Source organism: Juglans microcarpa x Juglans regia, chromosome 1D, assembly GCF_004785595.1.
Source record: "Juglans microcarpa x Juglans regia isolate MS1-56 chromosome 1D, Jm3101_v1.0, whole genome shotgun sequence".
In the NCBI taxonomy this organism is placed as follows: domain Eukaryota; kingdom Viridiplantae; phylum Streptophyta; class Magnoliopsida; order Fagales; family Juglandaceae; genus Juglans; species Juglans microcarpa x Juglans regia.
The window spans coordinates 39428823-39447596 of record NC_054594.1 but is presented as its reverse complement, the minus strand read 5'-3'; the positions used below and the strand labels follow the sequence as shown (position 1 = coordinate 39447596).

Below are 18774 nucleotides of genomic sequence, written 5' to 3'. Positions count from 1 at the left end.
TGGAGTGTAATCCTCCTCCTCTGTAATATTTTCTTGTGTACCACTATTTAATAGTGAAGCTCTTTTCTGTGGATGTAGGCAGTTGCCGAACCACGTTAAATTCTTGGTGTCACTGAGTGCGTAGAGTGTATTTTTTTTATTACCGTTTTTATCCCTTCCGCTGTGCTGATTTCCCCAACAAGTGGTATCAGAGCTATTGTTGGAAAGAGTTTTTTTTCAGAAAACTCGTTTTTAGTGTGTAGCTCAGTTTTTAAATTTGAGCATACTACTGTGTTCGTCTCATCGAGACAAGAAAAACGGTGAAAACCAGAAGCCAGACGGACGCCGCACGCTCCCCCACGCGCCGTCTGAAGATCGGAGAGTGAGTCCACTCTCGACACGCGCTACACGCGCCCAGGAGAGGAACGAGCGCGTGAGACCCACTCTCGGCACGCGCAGCACGCGCTACAGAGAAGCCCATGCGCGTGAAGTTCACGCGCCTTACGTTCTTATTGACCAAGAGAAGCGCGTGAAATACACGCGCCTACGCGTTCCACGCGCTCCAGTGAGGTTCTGGCACGTGAATAACACGCGCCTACGCGCTGTTAGCCGCGCCACGTGCTGCACGCGCGACAGTGTTCCTGTTTTGGTTCTTTTGCTCATTCCTTGTGCTATCTGAGTCCGATTTTGACGAAACAAGACTCGTTTCCAACAAAATCAAGCGTTCCGGACACAACGGTGCTGTCCGTTTTGTGATATTCCACTTCAAAGATCCTGTACTTGCATTTTGTATTTAGAATCAGTCTAAATCCATGGAGGATTCAGCATCAGGCGCCATGATAAAGCTGACTGCCTCAAACTACAGTCTTTGGAGGCCTCGGATGGAGGATCTATTGAACTGTAAAGATCTGTCTGACCCTTTGGAAGATGAAGGGAAGAAGCCAGATGAAGTTACGGATCAAGTGTGGAGAAAGATGCACAAGAAGACTATCGGTCAGATCAGACAATGGATTGACCATAGTGTTTTTCACCACGTGGCCCAGGAGACAGATGCATATAGCCTCTGGAAAAAGTTGGAGGATATGTATCAAGCTAAGACTGCTCGAAACAAGGCCCTCTTGATGAGACGGCTTGTTAACTTGAAGTTGAAGAGCGACACCTCTGTTGTCGAGCACACTAGCGAGTTTCAAAACCTAGTTAACCAGCTCGGATCCGTCAACCTGAATCTTGGCGATGAAGAACAAGCCCTGCTACTTCTTAGTTCATTACCAGATAGTTGGGAGACGCTGGTGGTCTCCCTCAGTAACTCTACTCCAGATGGCAAACTTACCATGACGATGGTTAAGGATGCCCTATTTAATGAGGAGGCCAGACGAAAAGAGACAAGCATGAATCAAACTCATGTCCTTGTCACCGAGAGTAGAGAAAGGCCTCGAGGTGATGATAGAGGGAGAAGTGGAGGCAGAAACAGAGGGAAGTCTCAACCACGTGGAAGGTCCAGCAATAGCAGGAACCAGCAGACCGGTAACATGAAATGTTACCATTGTGGCAAAGAAGGCCACATAAGGAAAAACTGCCGCAAGTTTTTAAGGGAGCAAGGTCAAAGCAGTAAGCTGAAGAAAGAAGATAGTGAAACCCTTGTCACTCTTTCGGGAGATGTGGCAATACTCTCCACCAGTGATGAGACGTGTCTGCACGTTGCAAGCCATGATGTTGAATGGGTGGTAGACACAGCAGCATCATACCATGCCACTTCCCATAGTGAATTTTTCACTACGTACAAAGCAGGAGACTTTGGTACGGTAAGGATGGGAAACGCTAGTTCCTCAAAGATCGTGGGAGTTGGCGAAGTGCAGATAAAAACCAACGTTGGTTGTACCATGGTGTTGAAAGATGTTCGACACATTCCTGACCTTCGGCTCAACCTGATTTCGGGAACAGCCCTTGATCGACAGGGCTATGACAGCTACTTCAGCAATGGCACTTGGAAGCTGTCACAAGGTGCCATGGTTGTCGCCCGAGGACATATTTGCAGTACGTTATACAAGACCCATGTGAAGATTGATACTGATAGCCTCAATGCAGCGGAAGACGAGGCATCACCGAATCTGTGGCACAAGAGACTCGGACACATGGGTGAGAAAGGGTTGGATACGCTTGTGAAGAAGGCACTCATCAAGGTTGCCAAAGGAATATCGTTAAACCCTTGTGAGTACTGTTTGTTTGGCAAACAACGCAGAGTCTCGTTCAATTCCTCTACGAAGAGAAGATCAGAGTTGTTGAGTCTGGTACACTCTGATGTATGTGGTCCCATGGAAGAAGAGTCATTGGGAGGTAACAGATATTTCATGACATTCATTGATGATGCTTCACGAAAGGTCTGGGTATATGTTTTGAAGTCAAAGGATCAGGTCTTCGAGCACTTTAAGAATTTCCACACCCTAGTGGAAAGAGAGACGGGAAAGAAGTTGAAGTGCCTGCGAACGGACAATGGAGGAGAATATGTTTCCAAAAGGTTCGCTGCATACTGCGCTGATCGCGGTATTCGACATGAGAAGACGGTCCCATATACCCCTCAGCACAATGGTGTAGCCGAAAGAATGAATCGGACCATCATTGAAAGAACAAGATGCATGCTCAGTATGGCTAAGTTACCAAAGCCATTCTGGGGTGAAGCTGTTCGTGCTGCTTGTTACCTGATCAACAGATCACCTTCCGCACCACTGGAATTTGAAGTTCCTGAAAAGGTTTGGTCTGGAAAAGATGTCTCTTACTCTCACCTGAGAGTGTTTGGGTGCAAAGCATTTGCACACGTATCCAAGGAGCTGAGACAGAAGCTCGATGTCAAGTCAACTCCATGTATCTTTGTTGGATATGGAGATGAAGAATTCGGATACAAATTATGGGATCCAGTGACAAAGAGAATTGTCAGAAGTAGGGACGTTGTGTTCCATGAAAACCAGCATATAGGAACTAAAGCTTCCTCGATGTCAGTAGAGCTTAGTTCCTATACACATCCTGCACCATTACAGTTCGCCACAGATAATGAGGATATGCAGGATCGAGATCCAGAAGCAGAAGAAGAAGCTTAGGGTGTTGAGCAGGGGGAGCAAGAACCCTCTCCACCAGCAGCTGGTGTACCACCACAAGGGTTAGATGGTGATGAACCTCCTTTGGTTGATGAAGCTCAACCAAGAAGATCGGCAAGAGGCCGCCTATTGATTCCGTCGATGAGATATCCGGAATCAGACTATATTCTGCTTACTGATGAGGGGGAGCCGGAGAGCTTCCAGGAAGTTCAAACTCATGCTGATAGAAGCCTATGGGTGCAGGCAATGCAAGAAGAGATGAGTTCTTTGCAGAAAAATCAGACCTATGAGTTGGTGAAACTTCCTGAAGGAAAGAAAGCCCTAAAGAGCAAATGGGTGTTCAAGCTGAAGAAAAATGGCCAAGGAAAGCTGATAAAGCACAAGGCCAGATTGGTTGTCAAAGGATTCCAACAGAAGAAGGGAATCGACTTTGACGAGATATTTTCCCCGGTGATGAAAATGATGTCAATCCGAGTCATACTCGGATTGGTAGCCAGCTTGAATTTGGAACTCGAACAGATGGATGTGAAGACAGCCTTTCTCCATGGAGATTTGGAGGAGGAAATCTATATGGAGCAACCAGAAGGGTTTGAAGCTCCAGGGAAAGATCACTTAGTCTGCAAGCTAAAGAAGAGTCTCTATGGCCTCAAGCAAGCGCCGAGGCAATGGTACAAGAAGTTCGACTCATTCATGATGAGTCATGGTTACAAGAGACTTGTTGCAGATCAGTGTGTCTATGTTCGAAGGTTCCAGGATGCCAAGTTTGTCATACTCCTTCTTTATGTTGATGATATGTTAATCGTTGGTGAGGATAGGTCCAAGATTAACAAACTAAAGAAGGAACTATCCAAGTCCTTTGACATGAAGGACTTAGGCCCAGCACAGCAACTTTTGGGCATGAAGATTGTTCGTGATAGGAATGTCAAAAGGGTGTGGCTATCACAACAAAAATATGTTGAACGGGTCATCAGACGTTTCAACATGGGAGATGCTAAGCCAGTCAATACTCCACTTGCTAACCACTTCAAGTTGAGCAAGAGCTCGTGTCCTTCTTCAAAGAAAGAGATTGAAGAAATGAAAGTAATTCCCTACTCTTCAGCAGTAGGAAGCCTGATGTATGCAATGGTTTGTACCAGACCAGATATTGCTCATGCTGTAGGCATGGTTAGCAGATTCCTTTCAAATCCAGGAAAGGATCATTGGGAAGCAGTCAAGTGGATTCTCAGGTACCTAAAAGGTACATCTAAGATGTGCTTGTGTTTTGGGGGAGCTAAACCAGTTCTGGAAGGCTATACAGATTCAGATATGGCAGGAGATCTGGATAGCAGGAAATCTACTTCGGGATTTCTCTTCACTTTTGCAGGAGGAGCTGTCTCTTGGCAGTCCAAATTGCAGAAGTGTGTTGCTTTATCTACAACTGAGGCAGAGTACATTGCCGCAGCAGAAGCTGGAAAAGAAATGTTGTGGATGAAGCGTTTTCTCCAAGAACTAGGGGTTAGTCAAGAAGACTACACGGTACATTGTGATAGTCAAAGTGCTCTAGATTTGAGCAAGAATTCAATGTACCACTCCCGCACCAAGCATATTGATATCCGCTATCATTGGATACGCGAAGCGATGGAACAACAGCTATTGAAGCTTGTGAAGATCCATACGAAAGAGAATCCAGCGGACATGCTGACGAAGGTGGTTACAAGTGAGAAGCTTGAGCTATGCAGAGACATAGCTGGGATGGATAGCATATAGGTAAATGGGCATGGAGGGGGAGAATTGTTGAAATCCCTGCCCAAGCAAGCAGTCCACAATGGCTGCTTGCTGCTCAACCTCCAACGCCCAACTCTCAACTGTCCATTGAATGCAACAATAAATGCATTCATACGTAAAGCAATGCATCTATAAATTGAGGCTTCTGGCGAGAGTCTCAAATACACCCAAGAAGAGAAAAGAGAGAGAGCCTGGAGAGCTCGGAGAGAAAAAAGAGAGTTGAGTTGAGTGGAGTGTAATCCTCCTCCTCTGTAATATTTTCTTGTGTACCACTATTTAATAGTGAAGCTCTTTTCTGTGGATGTAGGCAGTTGCCGAACCACGTTAAATTCTTGGTGTCACTGAGTGCGTAGAGTGTATTTTTTTTATTACCGTTTTTATCCCTTCCGCTGTGCTGATTTCCCCAACACTAATTGCCTTATATTATAAATTTATAAGTTGGTAAAAGTTCTCAGAAACTCTGCTGCACAACCGCGTGAAAGCAAACTTCTTTAATTTTAGCAAAGAAGCCATTATACATTACATCCAGTTGGACTCTTTCCAGGTGCTTCCATGGAAATCTTTTCCCACAAGGAATGCAGAAGCTCGTTTGCGGAGTCCCATAATATTTGGAAGGACAAATACCGGTAACATACCAAGAAATTGTGGAAATAGTACTGATGGAGCCTCTAAACATATATAATTTCATTCTTCAGTCAATATGGAGGCTCAACAAAAGTTTATCTTCAAAGTGTGCTTTGTTTTCCGTAAGTGATGGATGCCTTCTCAAATTGAAAAAAATACTCTGGCAGTGTTCATAAAGTGATGAACTTTTCAGAAAAAAAATAGACAGCAATCTTCAGTTCTTTTTGTTCCTTTAGTCATTAGAGTGATGTTGGTCATGCCAGTTTCTGTGTCTGTAAGCAAGAGTCCATCATGTAAGTTTGATCTCTTGTTACATATTTTTATACTGGGAGGGGTTTGGTGTTCGTCTGGGTGAGTGAGGATTGATGAGGACTTCGATGGTGGTCTTCGTTTGGGAGGGGCTGTGCTAAGCAGAGAAGGGAGAGTGAGGTCTTCGTCTGGGAGGGGCATTGCAGAGAAGGGAGTGAGGGAGATAGGCAGACCGTGACCGTGACGTGGTGATTCGTGATACTTGTGGTAGAATGCATGCTGCTTATTCTGCGTTCTTGGGTGAGGAGTCTAATAATTTTACTAAATTGAGAAGGTTAGTGGAAGGGGTTCGTAGGTGTTGTCAGTTAGGTTTTGGCAAGATTGAGATTGAGACTGACTCTCAATTACTTGTTAACTGGATTACCAAATGAGCTTGTAATATTTGGTACCTAGAGGATTTCTGGAAAGAGCTGCAATGTCTCTTGGGTTGCTTGGAGTATCGTTTGAATCATGTTTTTCACGAGGGTAATGTTGTGGCGGATTTTTTAGCCAAGCAGGGAGTTGAGAACTTGAATATGGATTGGACTATTAATAGTGAGAAGTTGATTGGTCACATCCAAGATCTTCTTCGTATAGACATAATTGCCCTTCCCTACCTGCAGTTCAAGTAAATTTCGATTGGTAAGTTCTTATCTATTCCTTTTGAGTTGATATTTCTTGTTGGTTTTTCTCTTTAGCAGATGTCTTTCGTTTCATTTTAATTTTCTTGGTCATGTAATTTTTTTTATGAACATTTTTAATTGGTTTTGTTTTATCTCTTTTGATGCATGGGTTTGGTTTTTTTGAATATCTGTAACTCACATACATTTGGTTGTAACTACGGTTTTCTTCCGTCATATGTGAGGGCTATCAATAAAATTGAGGTATCGTCATCTTCTTAAAAAAAAAAAAAAACCAAGTTGATGAATAGCAGGTATGTGGTGTGTGATAGGAGGTTGAGTAGATTTTTTGATAAGATAATACTAGATTTTGTAGCATCACTCATTGATAATATATATTTCACATGGATAATAAGCATTTTTGTTGATTGCGAGCATAATTATAATTGTTTTATTTGGAGCAACAATATCCATCTAGTGATTGGTCCTATTAAGATTTTCATAATGCATCGCTATTAAATATACGAATTTAATTGATATGGTTCTAGCAATGTCTTGCAAGTGACTGTAGCATGAGAAATGTTACTATCTCGTCTAAGTTATATCGTTCATTTTACTTCACGATAGTGTTATGTAGTTTATTGAAAAAATAAAAAATAAAGTCATAAACATAAAAGGGACAGATGAAACTTAGAATTTCAGTCATTTTCTAGGTGTTTTCAGATGCAATTTTGTTTTAAATATAATTTTTTTTAATAACACGTGGCACCACCATTAATGTTACGTCAATGAAATAAAAAGCAACACAATAGCAATTCTCTTTATTCAATACCTTCATGCTTATTCATAAAAATAAAAAATAAAAAAATACCTGCGTGCTCTCTCTGTCTAGTAGATAACATACTATTTTATTTCAAATAAACAAGTTAACGTAATGTCCTGCTACAAGGACCAAACTTGTACGGAGAGATGCTGTAACGTTTAGATGGAAGGTTGGAATTATATGACTTTTATTTTAAAAAGATTAGTCAATAGTATAATTAGAATCTCATTGAAATATTATAAAGAGTAAAATTTTTTTTTCCAAGCAATGTGAGATCTTATATACTACCTACTCTTATCCATATCATATAGGATATCACAGATGCAAAGTCCTTCGTGCATCCTTTCATATATTTAGGTCTCGTTTAAATGTTGAGATGAGATGAAAAATATATAAATAATAAAAAATAAATAATAAATAATAGTGAAATAATTTAAATTAAGATATTTTATTGAGTTTTAGAAAAGAGTAAAGATTTTAAGACTTTGTTTGGATTCAAAAAATATTTCATCTCATCTCATCTTATCTCATATCATCATTATAACTTTTTCAAATTTACACATAAAATATAATAAACTATTCAACTTTTTAAAATCTCAATTCAACTTTTTCAAATCTCAAAACAATAATAATATTAAAAAATTATATTATAACAATATTTTATTTAACTTTCATATTTTATCTAAAACCATATAATCTTATCTCGGAATCCAAACCAACTTTAAATGGAAGTCATACCACAACTTTCTACTTAACCAACATGAGATTTGTCATTTTTGTCATTCCATTTTAATACTTAAATATGTGTTTGTTTAAATAGAAGAGTAAAAATGATAAATCACATGTTGATTATGTGGATGTCAGAATGTATGTGGTGTAAGACTTTATTGTAGAATAACTCATTTAGGAAATGATAGAGAAAAATTAATAAAATTATTATAAAATAAAATTATTGTTAAAATATAATTTTTTAATATTATTTGTATTTTGGAATTTGAAAATATTAAATTGTTTTTGTTAAATAAGGTTAAATCGAATTACCTCAAAAAGTAGAATTCTCACAAGGTCGGATATTTGCTCGTCTTACAGCATACGTCACTTTGTTATTTGCACTTTTACGTCTTTTAGGAGGCTACTAGAGTCTCATAAAAAATTTCACGCTTCAAAATCAAGAGATCTAGATTGGTGTCTCTAGGAAAAATGAAAATGGGAGAGAGGAGAGTTTTTGTCTTCTTTTATAACTCATTTTCATCCCCTCAAAATAATGTACGTACTCTTATTTTAAAGAGTTTACTCACCTGGAAGTTAATTTAACTTTCCTAAATATGTGGAAGTTAAATAACCTCCCTAGAGTTGTGATAGTAGTGGGATTTACCAATTACCAACATCTCTCACTTGTCCATTATGGGTGTTATGTCCATTAACAACCTCCTTATGTTCTCTCAATCAGTTATCCCTCATACAAAAAATGAAGCGTGCAACCTGACGATAAGACAAAAGGTAGGAGTACTATATTAAGTCACTATCATACTAACATAGTACATCACTCATTATATCTCATCTATGCCCCAGATTATTTGATCTCACTAGATCAATTATCCTTAATCCCTCACAAGTTTATAACTCAAAACAATTCTTGATCTCACATATATAATATGCTCATGATTATATCGAGTCAAAACGACACAATCACCCGAGCTATGAGACATAAAATAACAAGTAAGAATATAAACAATATTCCCTAGACACTCATGTCAATTCAATTAGACTTGACTGCTTTCCTAGACATGTTCCGCGAGACCGTATTATTCATGACCCTAAGAAAACGTGTTAAAGTAGCAACATCAAGTTTTCATTTCATAACATAGTTCCAAGTTCAATGGCATATGAATAGATCATTTAATTATCCTTTAGGGCTCACATAGTGATGGAGCTGAGACTCATCTAATCACTCTCTCATATAGTCGTCTACAACATATACAGTATGAAATGTATGCTACGACGAAACTCCCACTTAATTGGGTTTGTCACATTCAAACGTCATAGGAATCTTAGTCTAGTCGCTACAAAAGAGCTCTAACTTGAGTTTCTCAGCACAATCACTCATCTAGCATCTATCTAAGATCTCATATCCCGTTTTAATCAGACTTAATGAATTTGTACAAATATTTCATATACGACTCTTGTAAGTCTCATCTTAACCAAGCAAAGGCGACATTTTTTAAATTTATCTTAAATACTCCAAAGTATTAAAATATTTACTAGCTCACTTTCCAAGCGCCAAAGTAATCAACTTGTCTCATCTTACTTGTTACTCAAGCGCCAAGGTGATCATCCATGTGAGTGAACTGATCTTTGCTTGGTAACTTATTTATAATGTGTGCTTTTCACTTAGTATCAATTATTTAATAATATGATATATACACAATAATCTCATTGCAATAGATACTAACAATATTAAATATGCAATAAAGTCCAAGGTATCCTTAATACAACATATATCAGATCCGATGAAATCTCAAACTCTTAACACGAGTTTGAAAAACATTTCTACTAGTAACCTTAGTGAGAGGATCAACTACCATCTTGCTAGTAGAGATATTTTGTAAGATCACCTCACATTAAGCAACAACATCTCAAATGTAATGAAAATGAATTTCTATGTGTTTGGTTTTGCCATGATATTTGGGATCATTGGCATATGCCAAAACTGCCATATTATCATTGTATATCTTAACGACTTTCATTTGCAAGAGTCATAACCTCTAGGCTCTGAAAAAATATCCTCAACCAAACAACCTCTTGTACAGCTGCTGAACAAGCAATATACTCTGATTCCATCATGGACAAAGTAATGCATGATTGTTTATTACTACACCAAGAAATAGCTCTCTCACTAAGCATAAATGCATAACCCGTCGTGGATTTTCGCTTATCTTTATCACTAGCCCAATTAACATCGCTATAACCCTTCAGTCTCATGTCTTCACCCTAATAACAAAAATCAATGTCTGCTGTCCCACGAAGATATCGAAAAATCCTTTTAATTGCTTGCCAATGAACAAGTCCTGGGTTACTCTGATAACAACTAACCAATCAAACTGCAAAGTAAATATCAGGTCGTGTACACAACATAACATACATCAGACTTCCAATTGCACTTGCATAAGAAACTCTGGTCATTCATTTCTTTTCCTCATCATTCTTAGAACAATGTTCTATGCTCAAAATATAAACATTCTCAATTGAAGTGTCTATGAGTTTGGAGTTGTGCATACAAAATCATTCTAGAATTTTCTTAATGTAAGTCTCTTGAGATAAACCAAGAAGCTTCCTAGATCGATCATTTGAAATTTTAACTCACAGCACATAAAAATACATATATACATTATACATTATCCCAACAAATTATTGATGCCAACTCTATAAATTTATTATAAAAAAAATCAAATCAATCATACTGGTATGCATGATGGTTCAATGGATAGAGAATCTATAACTAATGTATATAATTATCACATTACACAGAAAAATTGGACTTGAGGAAATATGACAAAAATAAAGGTCTCAAATCATTTTTTTTTTTAAGTATTTTCAGTTTTCTATTTCAATAAAAAAAAAATTAGCAATCAACTTTAGACACTAATATATGATTACACGTGCCGAAAGTGTAAAAAATTGGTATCAGAATCCTTTGTATGCGCCCACACTCGCCACCTATGCATGTGGAATTCATTTTTGCTCTAAAGGTTGTTTTGCCTCTGTTTCACTTGCCGGAATGAAGAGTGTACATCACCTCTTCCACTCACGGTATTTTGGGACTTCTAAACTTAAAATTTAGTCATCGTAATGTGTATACATTTCAATAAAATGATTAAAAAACAGAGCCAAGTGGATGGGCGGAATACACTCTCTATTATCGAGAGTGGGATTAGAAAACAAAACATTGTTCATCATATTCTTCCTCAAGCCAAAAAAACTAGTTTTTTTTTCCGATTTTGAGCAACCATGTTCAATCGATCATAACTTACTCATAAGAAGTCCAAATTAAGCATATGATACATCAAATTAAAGCTAATGAACCTAGATTTCCAAACATATAAAATTTATTACAAAAACATAAGATTTGGTTGATTAAAACTTGGTTCAAAGTCACGTCCAAATAAGAAGTTTTAAAACTAGGGTTTCAGATTTCTTCTTCTACATGCAACAAAACTTCACCAAATTTAATATACATGTTTATGACATTATAAGGATTATTTTCATGTAAATACTTTGATCTTAAACATGTCATACTGTAGCCTTTAATGAAAAATCTGAAACACAATAGACCACAGCATATCATTAATAACACGATTCTAAACTAATTTTAAAACATCAAACAACATGTAATCTTATTCACATGGGCGAAAACAAGCAGAATAGGCTTTGATACTAATGTTAAATAAGGTTAAATCAAATTATTTCAATGAGCGGAATTCCCACAAGGTCGGATATTTATTCGTCTTACAGTCTACGTCACTTTGTTGTTTACACTTTTACGTCGTTTAGGAGGCTACTAGAGTCTCATAGAAAATTACACGCTTTAAGATCAAGAGATTTAGATTGATGTCTCGAGGAAAAATGAAAATGAGAGAGATGAGAGTTTTTGTATTCTTTTAAGACTCTTTTTCACCCCCTCAAAATAATGTATGCACTCTTATTTTAAAGAGTTTACTCACCTGAAAGTTAATTAACTTTCATAAATACGTAGAAGTTAAATAATCTCATAAGAGTTGTGATAGTGGTGAGGAGTTAAGACATAACTTCTCCACCAATGTAGACTCTACTTGATCATGAGATTTATCTATTACCAACAGTTTTTTTATATTTTGTTAATTGTTTAGAAATTTGAAAAATTATAATAATTAGATGAAAAAGTTGAAAAGTTAAAATTATAAAATTTTTATATTTAAATAATATTTAAAAAAATAAGATTGATAAGATAAAATAAAGGTAAGAAAGAGGCCCAAAAGATAGGCACAGTTTCATAGAAGAGTATAATAAACAAATTATTTCGTAAAATCAAATCATTTCATATTATTCAATCTCATATAATTATAATAATTTTTTTAAATTTTTATATAAAATATAATAAATAATTTAATTTTTTCAAATTTCAAAATAAAAATAATATTAAAAATTTATATTATACAATATTTTATTTAATTTTAAAAAAAATATCTCATTTCATCTCATTTGAAATGTATAACCAAACAAAGCTTAAGATACCGTTTGAATATAGAAATAGTTTCTTCATCATTATAATTTTTTTAAATTTTTAAATAAAATATAATAAATAATTTAATTTTTTTAAATTATAAAATAATAATAATACTAAAAAATAATAACCAAATATTAGAATAATATTAAATAATATTTTATTCAAATTTTAACTTTCATTTAAGAGTAATATTAGATAGAATCATTAAGTACACAAATATTAATATTGTACAATCGCTTTAAAAAATATGGTCTATTATTAAAAAATTAATTTCTTTTTATATAGATATCATATTTTTTTTTTAAATAATTACACATCACTTATACATTCATTATTATAACTATCATTTCTTTTCATCTAAACTCATCCCATTTCATCTCCTATCCATATCACCTTCCATTTCCAGGGTTTGAGATTTTAGACTTCAAGGCTAAACCCCAACTCTAGCCTCGCGCCTCAACTGGCCTCTCTCTCGTAGACGACGCAGAGAATGGCGACCTTGTTCCACCAGCTGACGTTCTTTTCTGGGGGGATTAGACTTAAAAGTGCCATTCATCTGAATCAAAGGTCAAGATCAAGATCGCCTCTCATCTCTATGTCGTCGTCCGTATCACTCGTTCAACATCTCGAGAAAACGGCGTCGCCGCAGGATCTCAGCATTCCCGTCATGGTAAACGAAGACAACACCCTCTTTATAAATAATTACCAATGCTTAAACAAAATGCTTGTCCTATGAAAGATGGTTCATAGACTTCGTCTCTGCATTTGCAGTCTAATTTATACCTGAGACGCAAGTAAACTGCTCTAAACCTAGTAGTCTAGTACAAGAGTTGAGCTGGTTTTGTTTTAGACTAGATTAAGATGGTAATTAGATTTTTCCGAAGACTAATACAACTCATCATCCCAATTCTCATTGTCCTCTCATCATCCATAACGTAATATTAAATGATTGGAGAGTATTTATTCTATCTCACTTGTGAACCTGTCATCTAATGCCATATCATGAGGATGAACATATCATCTAATGCCATACCATGAGATGATGAGAGAATGATGAGAAAATAGATGATGAATAGATTTTTTTATTTTCCAAATTATATTTTAGCATGTACTTCTAAAAAACATATATTTTAGCTTGTACCAGATTTATGATGCCATTTTTTTTATAAGCACCGGGTATCCGAAAACAGCGTCCGACAAATCCCGATTTATGTTGCCACTTTTGATGTCGAGACAGACCAAAAGAATGAAACATTTAGATTCTAAGTGATTATGTTACCAAAGACGTTTTTAAATCAACGACATATTGAAGGCCCTTTTTTTAGGTTCTCCATTCCTTACATGGGTTTATGTAGGGAGGGTTCAACCACCTATGACATAGCCTTAATATGCATGTGCAGGTTACATTCTGAATTGAACATAATATCACTTACTTTGATTTACTATCACTTAGTCGCACACGTACATACTTAGGTTCTGATTATTCTGTACTTGGTACCATAGAAAACTATCTAGGAGGGTAACAGGTGAATTTGCTGGGTAAAGATAATGCTAACTCACGTACCTCCAGAAATATGGGTTGTTGTTGAAGTTTGGTCATTCATGAAAAGATATGGCTACCAAAACATGTAGTATTTTCTAGCAGATAATTTTTTTTTTTTTTTTTTTTTTTTTATTTATTTATTTTTTTTTTTTTGTGCATGTTCTTATGGAAGCAAACAGAGCTGTATTGGTGAGGATTGACATGTGCATAATGTCATAGCTGTATGGTGCCAATGGTATCCAACACATATAAGATCATTGAATGACGTTTGATCTTATTTCTGTCATTTCATATCTTTTGTGCTGATAATTATGCCATTATATGTACTGCTTGTATGACTTATGAGGGTAGTGGTACATTTTGCAGTTTATGAATTTAGGACTAGCTGTTATTTCTCATCTGAGATGGTGCGCTTCAGGCATTTTTTTGTTACCACATTTATTTCAGGTAAATGGTTGTACAGGCAAAATGGGGAAGGCTGTTATCAAAGCAGCAGATTCTGCAGGACTGAATCTTGTTCCTGTATCATTTGGCTCTGCAGAGGAGTGTGGAAAAACTGTGCAAGTGAATGGGAAAGATTTTCTGGTACATGGTCCTGCTGACAGAGAAAATGTCCTTGCATCTGTATTTGATGAACATCCCAATTTGATTGTGATCGACTATACAGTGCCTTCCACAGTAAATGGTAACTATTTGGAACATACTATTTGAAAAAAGGCCATAACTTGGACTCCACACACTTGTTTTTTTGGTTTGTGGCTAAGGGAGGCTTGATATAATATCTTACAACAAAGCGATTTAAGTCATCGTGCACCTTCAATAGATATCAATTATATGTTATCAAGTAGGGGAAGTTAATCATGTTATATAATTAAACCGAAGTCATAATCATGTTCTATCAGTATTCCTAAAAAGTTGACTCAATTTACTGATAAAAAAGTCCTCAAAAGTTGACTTGGAATAACAGTGCTTAGTCGTTGTTCTTGGACACCCGGTGCCAATAAAAAAAACAGTGCTTAATCCACATTTGTTGTGCAAAACTGTCTTAAACCACGATTGTCCTGTTGTCATCAGAAATCCTGAATATCTATCCCATAAGTACAACTTTACCGCATTAATGCACATCCCCTAGTCTAATGCGTATATTCATCTTTTGTGCCATTTGTGTTGTGGATATGTAGATAACGCAGAGCTCTATTGTAGAGTTGGAGTGCCCTTTGTGATGGGAACCACTGGTGGAGATAGGGACAGGCTCTATAAGACAGTAGAAGACTCTAAGGTTTATGCAGTAATTTCCCCACAAATGGGTAAACAGGTGATTAGAATTCGTGCTCTTAGTTTTTTGTTTCTTGTTAGTTTGAATGCTTAATTGTGTATACTCCCATACTTTGTTACTGTTTCATTCATGTTTGTATAATTCATTGGTTTGGTCAAAACTTGAGTGTTCTACTTTACAGAAAAAATAATTCATTGGTTTGGTCAGGTTGTTGCATTTCTTGCAGCCATGGAAATTATGGCAAAGGAATTTCCCGGGGCCTTCTCTGGGTACTCCCTACAGGTCTCTCTCACTCATTCTCTATCTGGGGTTCAGAGTCAATGCTGAATTGCTTCAAACATTATATGAACTAACTAGGCTCGAAATTCAGCCCTCATGATTCGTTTTGTCTTTAAAAACAATTGAACCTTATGTGAGACTTCAAGTTACTCGTGTGTTACTATTTTTTTCTATCAGTGAAGGAATTTTATTGATAGAAATAGGCATAGCCCAAGGGTATTATTGGCAGTGTCTGATGCATAGATTTCAAATTTTAGGTGATGGAGTCCCATCAAGCAAGCAAAGTGGACACATCTGGAACTGCCAAAGCTGTTGTTTCCTGCTTCCAGAAATTGGGCGTGTCTTTTGATATGGACCAGGTACGTTAAAAATAATTCTATAGTATTCTTTTGATTATGTATGCGTTAGTTTTTCTTTTTCAAAATAATTCTTGTGAAATCTACTGGAAAAATGTGATGGTAATCTCTCATAATTTTGGGGATAATTTGTCATCATTTTCTCCTATAATTGGAAAGATCAAACTCCAATTCTATCTCTGGTAGCTGTGCCGCCAGCCCAAGACCTCATCCTATTGAGGAAAAAATTACATAAACATAGAAATAAATTTTAAATTAGGCTATTTTGTTTAGGTTTATGGAAGTTTTGCTCATACATATTAATTTTCTATTGACCTGAAAAAAAAGTTAGAGAAATGTGTTAGAATTCAGCCAACTTGCCTTGAATCCATGTGATCTGTTGTCTCTTATATAGCTGCCAACATTCATTCCACATTAGCAGTTAAAAGGCTTTTTTGGAACTATATGGGCAATATCCATGTTCCTCCAGTTTTAGTCTTCACTTATTTAAAATACCAATACCAATATATGATGTCAAAAGGACCTCTATTATAGTGATCTTCCTTTATCCTCTGTCCCCTTTCTTTACTCCCCTTCTATGTGCTTTTGGAGGCTATATAAATGGGGGAGCCTAGGAATGTAGGATAAATGATAAAAGTGCTTTTTAACTATTTGTGGTAATGTTTTTCTGACATACATGCATGTTGATAGGTGCTGATTGTCAAAAAGAAATGAGAGTGATCTTTTGCAGTTATGTTGATTGGACAACAATGTATAAAATCTTAAGAGCCTGTCCAGTTTTATTAGTACCTTGGAGTAGAAGAGCTGGCAGGCAGATATCAAAATTAAAATTTTCATCAAGTCGTTGCCTTAAGTCGCTTGATTAAATATGTAGAAAGCATTCTGATTACAAAGCTTAGTTTTTCCAATTTGGTTCAGTTATGTTGTTAATGGGAGTATGTCATTTCTGACTTGTATCTGATCTCATTTACTTTATGGTGAGAAACGATTTTTGTCTGAATTCTGAATGCTTTCCAGAAGTTTTGGCATCTTCATTAAGTTTTTTGTTTTTATAAATGTTTGGCTCAGAAAGAGATCTCGCAAAAATAAACTTACAAATTGATGTGGCTTTCTGTAATACATCAGATTATAAAGCACTTTTTTTTTTTAAAGTATATCCAAGGATCACATTTAGCTATGTCAGTTTGTGAACTTTACTTTTGTAAGATGTTTTTGTGAACCTAGCACTTCTTTCTTTTTCCCGATCTTCCAATTTACTCATCAAACAAAATTTGAATTGTATATACTTTTGTCAGATACAAATGATACGAGATCCCAGGCGACAATTTGAGATGGTGGGAGTTCCAGAGGAGCATTTGCCTGGTCATGCATTTCATATGTATCATCTGACGTCACCTGATGAAACGTAACAATAGATATCCTCTATTTTCTCTCCTATTTTTGTCTATGAACTTTTATTGTGTCTGATAATATGCTTGGAATGATTTGATCTCCTTTTTTTTTTTTGCAGAGTTTCCTTTGAGTTTCAGCATAATGTTTGTGGTAGGTCAATATATGCTGAGGGTACCATTGATGCTGTGTTGTTCCTTGCTAAGAAGGTTGTAATGCTTCCATTCCTCTCTTCCTCCTGTTACAATGTCCTGCAACAGGGGTTTAGAATGATGTAGACCCTATTGTTTATTTATCAAAAAAAAAAAAAAAAAAAAGGAATGATGTAGACCCTATTGTTCTGACCGCTGTGAGAATGATGTACAACCTCATGCAATCTAACTGTAACAGCAGTTAATAACTGCGGTGGTTTTATCTGACATATTGCGGAAAGAAGGCAAAAGAGACAGACAGTGCTCTCTTTTGATTCTTTCTGCAATCTCTCTTTGAAGATAATATTTGAATATCTTTTTTTACAAATTAATTAGTTCTCAAAATATGTAATCGAAACTCTTCAATGAATCAGTCGGAAGAAGAATATTAATTGAATTTGTAGTAATAATAATCCTGTTCTTTCTCCAGAGTCTGTCCAGCCATTCACTGTTTGATTGTGCAAATGTTGTGTATTTGCAGGTCCGGTCAAAGGCCGACAAGCGGATCTACGACATGATTGACGTCTTGCGGGAGGGAAACATGCGATGAAGTTGGGTTTGCATGCAACTTTGTATCTGTATTTTAGCTTAGCTAAAGATGATCTTGGTCGAGTTACATGGGGATTGCAATTTTGGATTCATAATTTTGAGCCGAGTCAGTTTCTGTTACTTTCTTGTTTATTTTAGGAGAACAGCATGATTGATTGTCGTTGCAATGATAATTTGGATTGGAGGGGAATATGGATGTTCACTAATAAGCCTCTATCGAACACAAATTGAGTTTTCAAGGTGCCATGCTCGAGTACTACAGAACCCTGGCTGAGGCCATTGGGCGGCTGCAAACAAGCAGAAATTTTCTTGAATTCATGTTCACTCTGGCTAGTGAAAGTCATGTAGACGTGGGAAGAACTAGCTTCTGCTAATCTCAATTTCTGCAGGCTACAAGCAACTTGAGCCAGTCTGAGCTAAAAGCATTGCCGAGTTCCACAAACCTATTCCTCGGTTCCATAATTAAACAACCAACGCTCGTCTTTTTGGGTCTCGAAACGAGAATTAATTCCGACTTGATAATGATTGATAGTAAGCATCTAGCGAGAATTGAGAACTAGGATATCTTCGTTTCATATGGGAAGAACTCCTGAAAATTTAACTTTTATTGGGTATGTTTTTTTTGTCCTTTAGTAACTTAGTTTATAACTTATGATGACTAAAATCAGTTTTTGCTGTTAATAGGCTGATGACATATAGTCCGGTTCTTCAAATGGAAAATTTTGGTTCGATGCCCCCAAC

General features: G+C 36.5%; 1 protein-coding gene across 1 annotated transcript; it reads left to right on the top strand.

Annotated features, from left to right (window-relative positions):
* Positions 1–12820: 12820 nt before the first annotated feature.
* On the top strand, positions 12821–18220 carry LOC121256851 (4-hydroxy-tetrahydrodipicolinate reductase 2, chloroplastic-like). The gene is made up of 8 exons (XM_041157660.1): positions 12821–13120; positions 14441–14678; positions 15175–15308; positions 15477–15551; positions 15806–15907; positions 17200–17309; positions 17415–17502; positions 17966–18220. Exons 1-8 carry the CDS (start codon positions 12941–12943, stop codon positions 18032–18034), a joined length of 996 nt encoding a protein of 331 aa, XP_041013594.1. The 5' UTR covers positions 12821–12940; the 3' UTR covers positions 18035–18220.
* Positions 18221–18774: the final 554 nt, after the last annotated feature.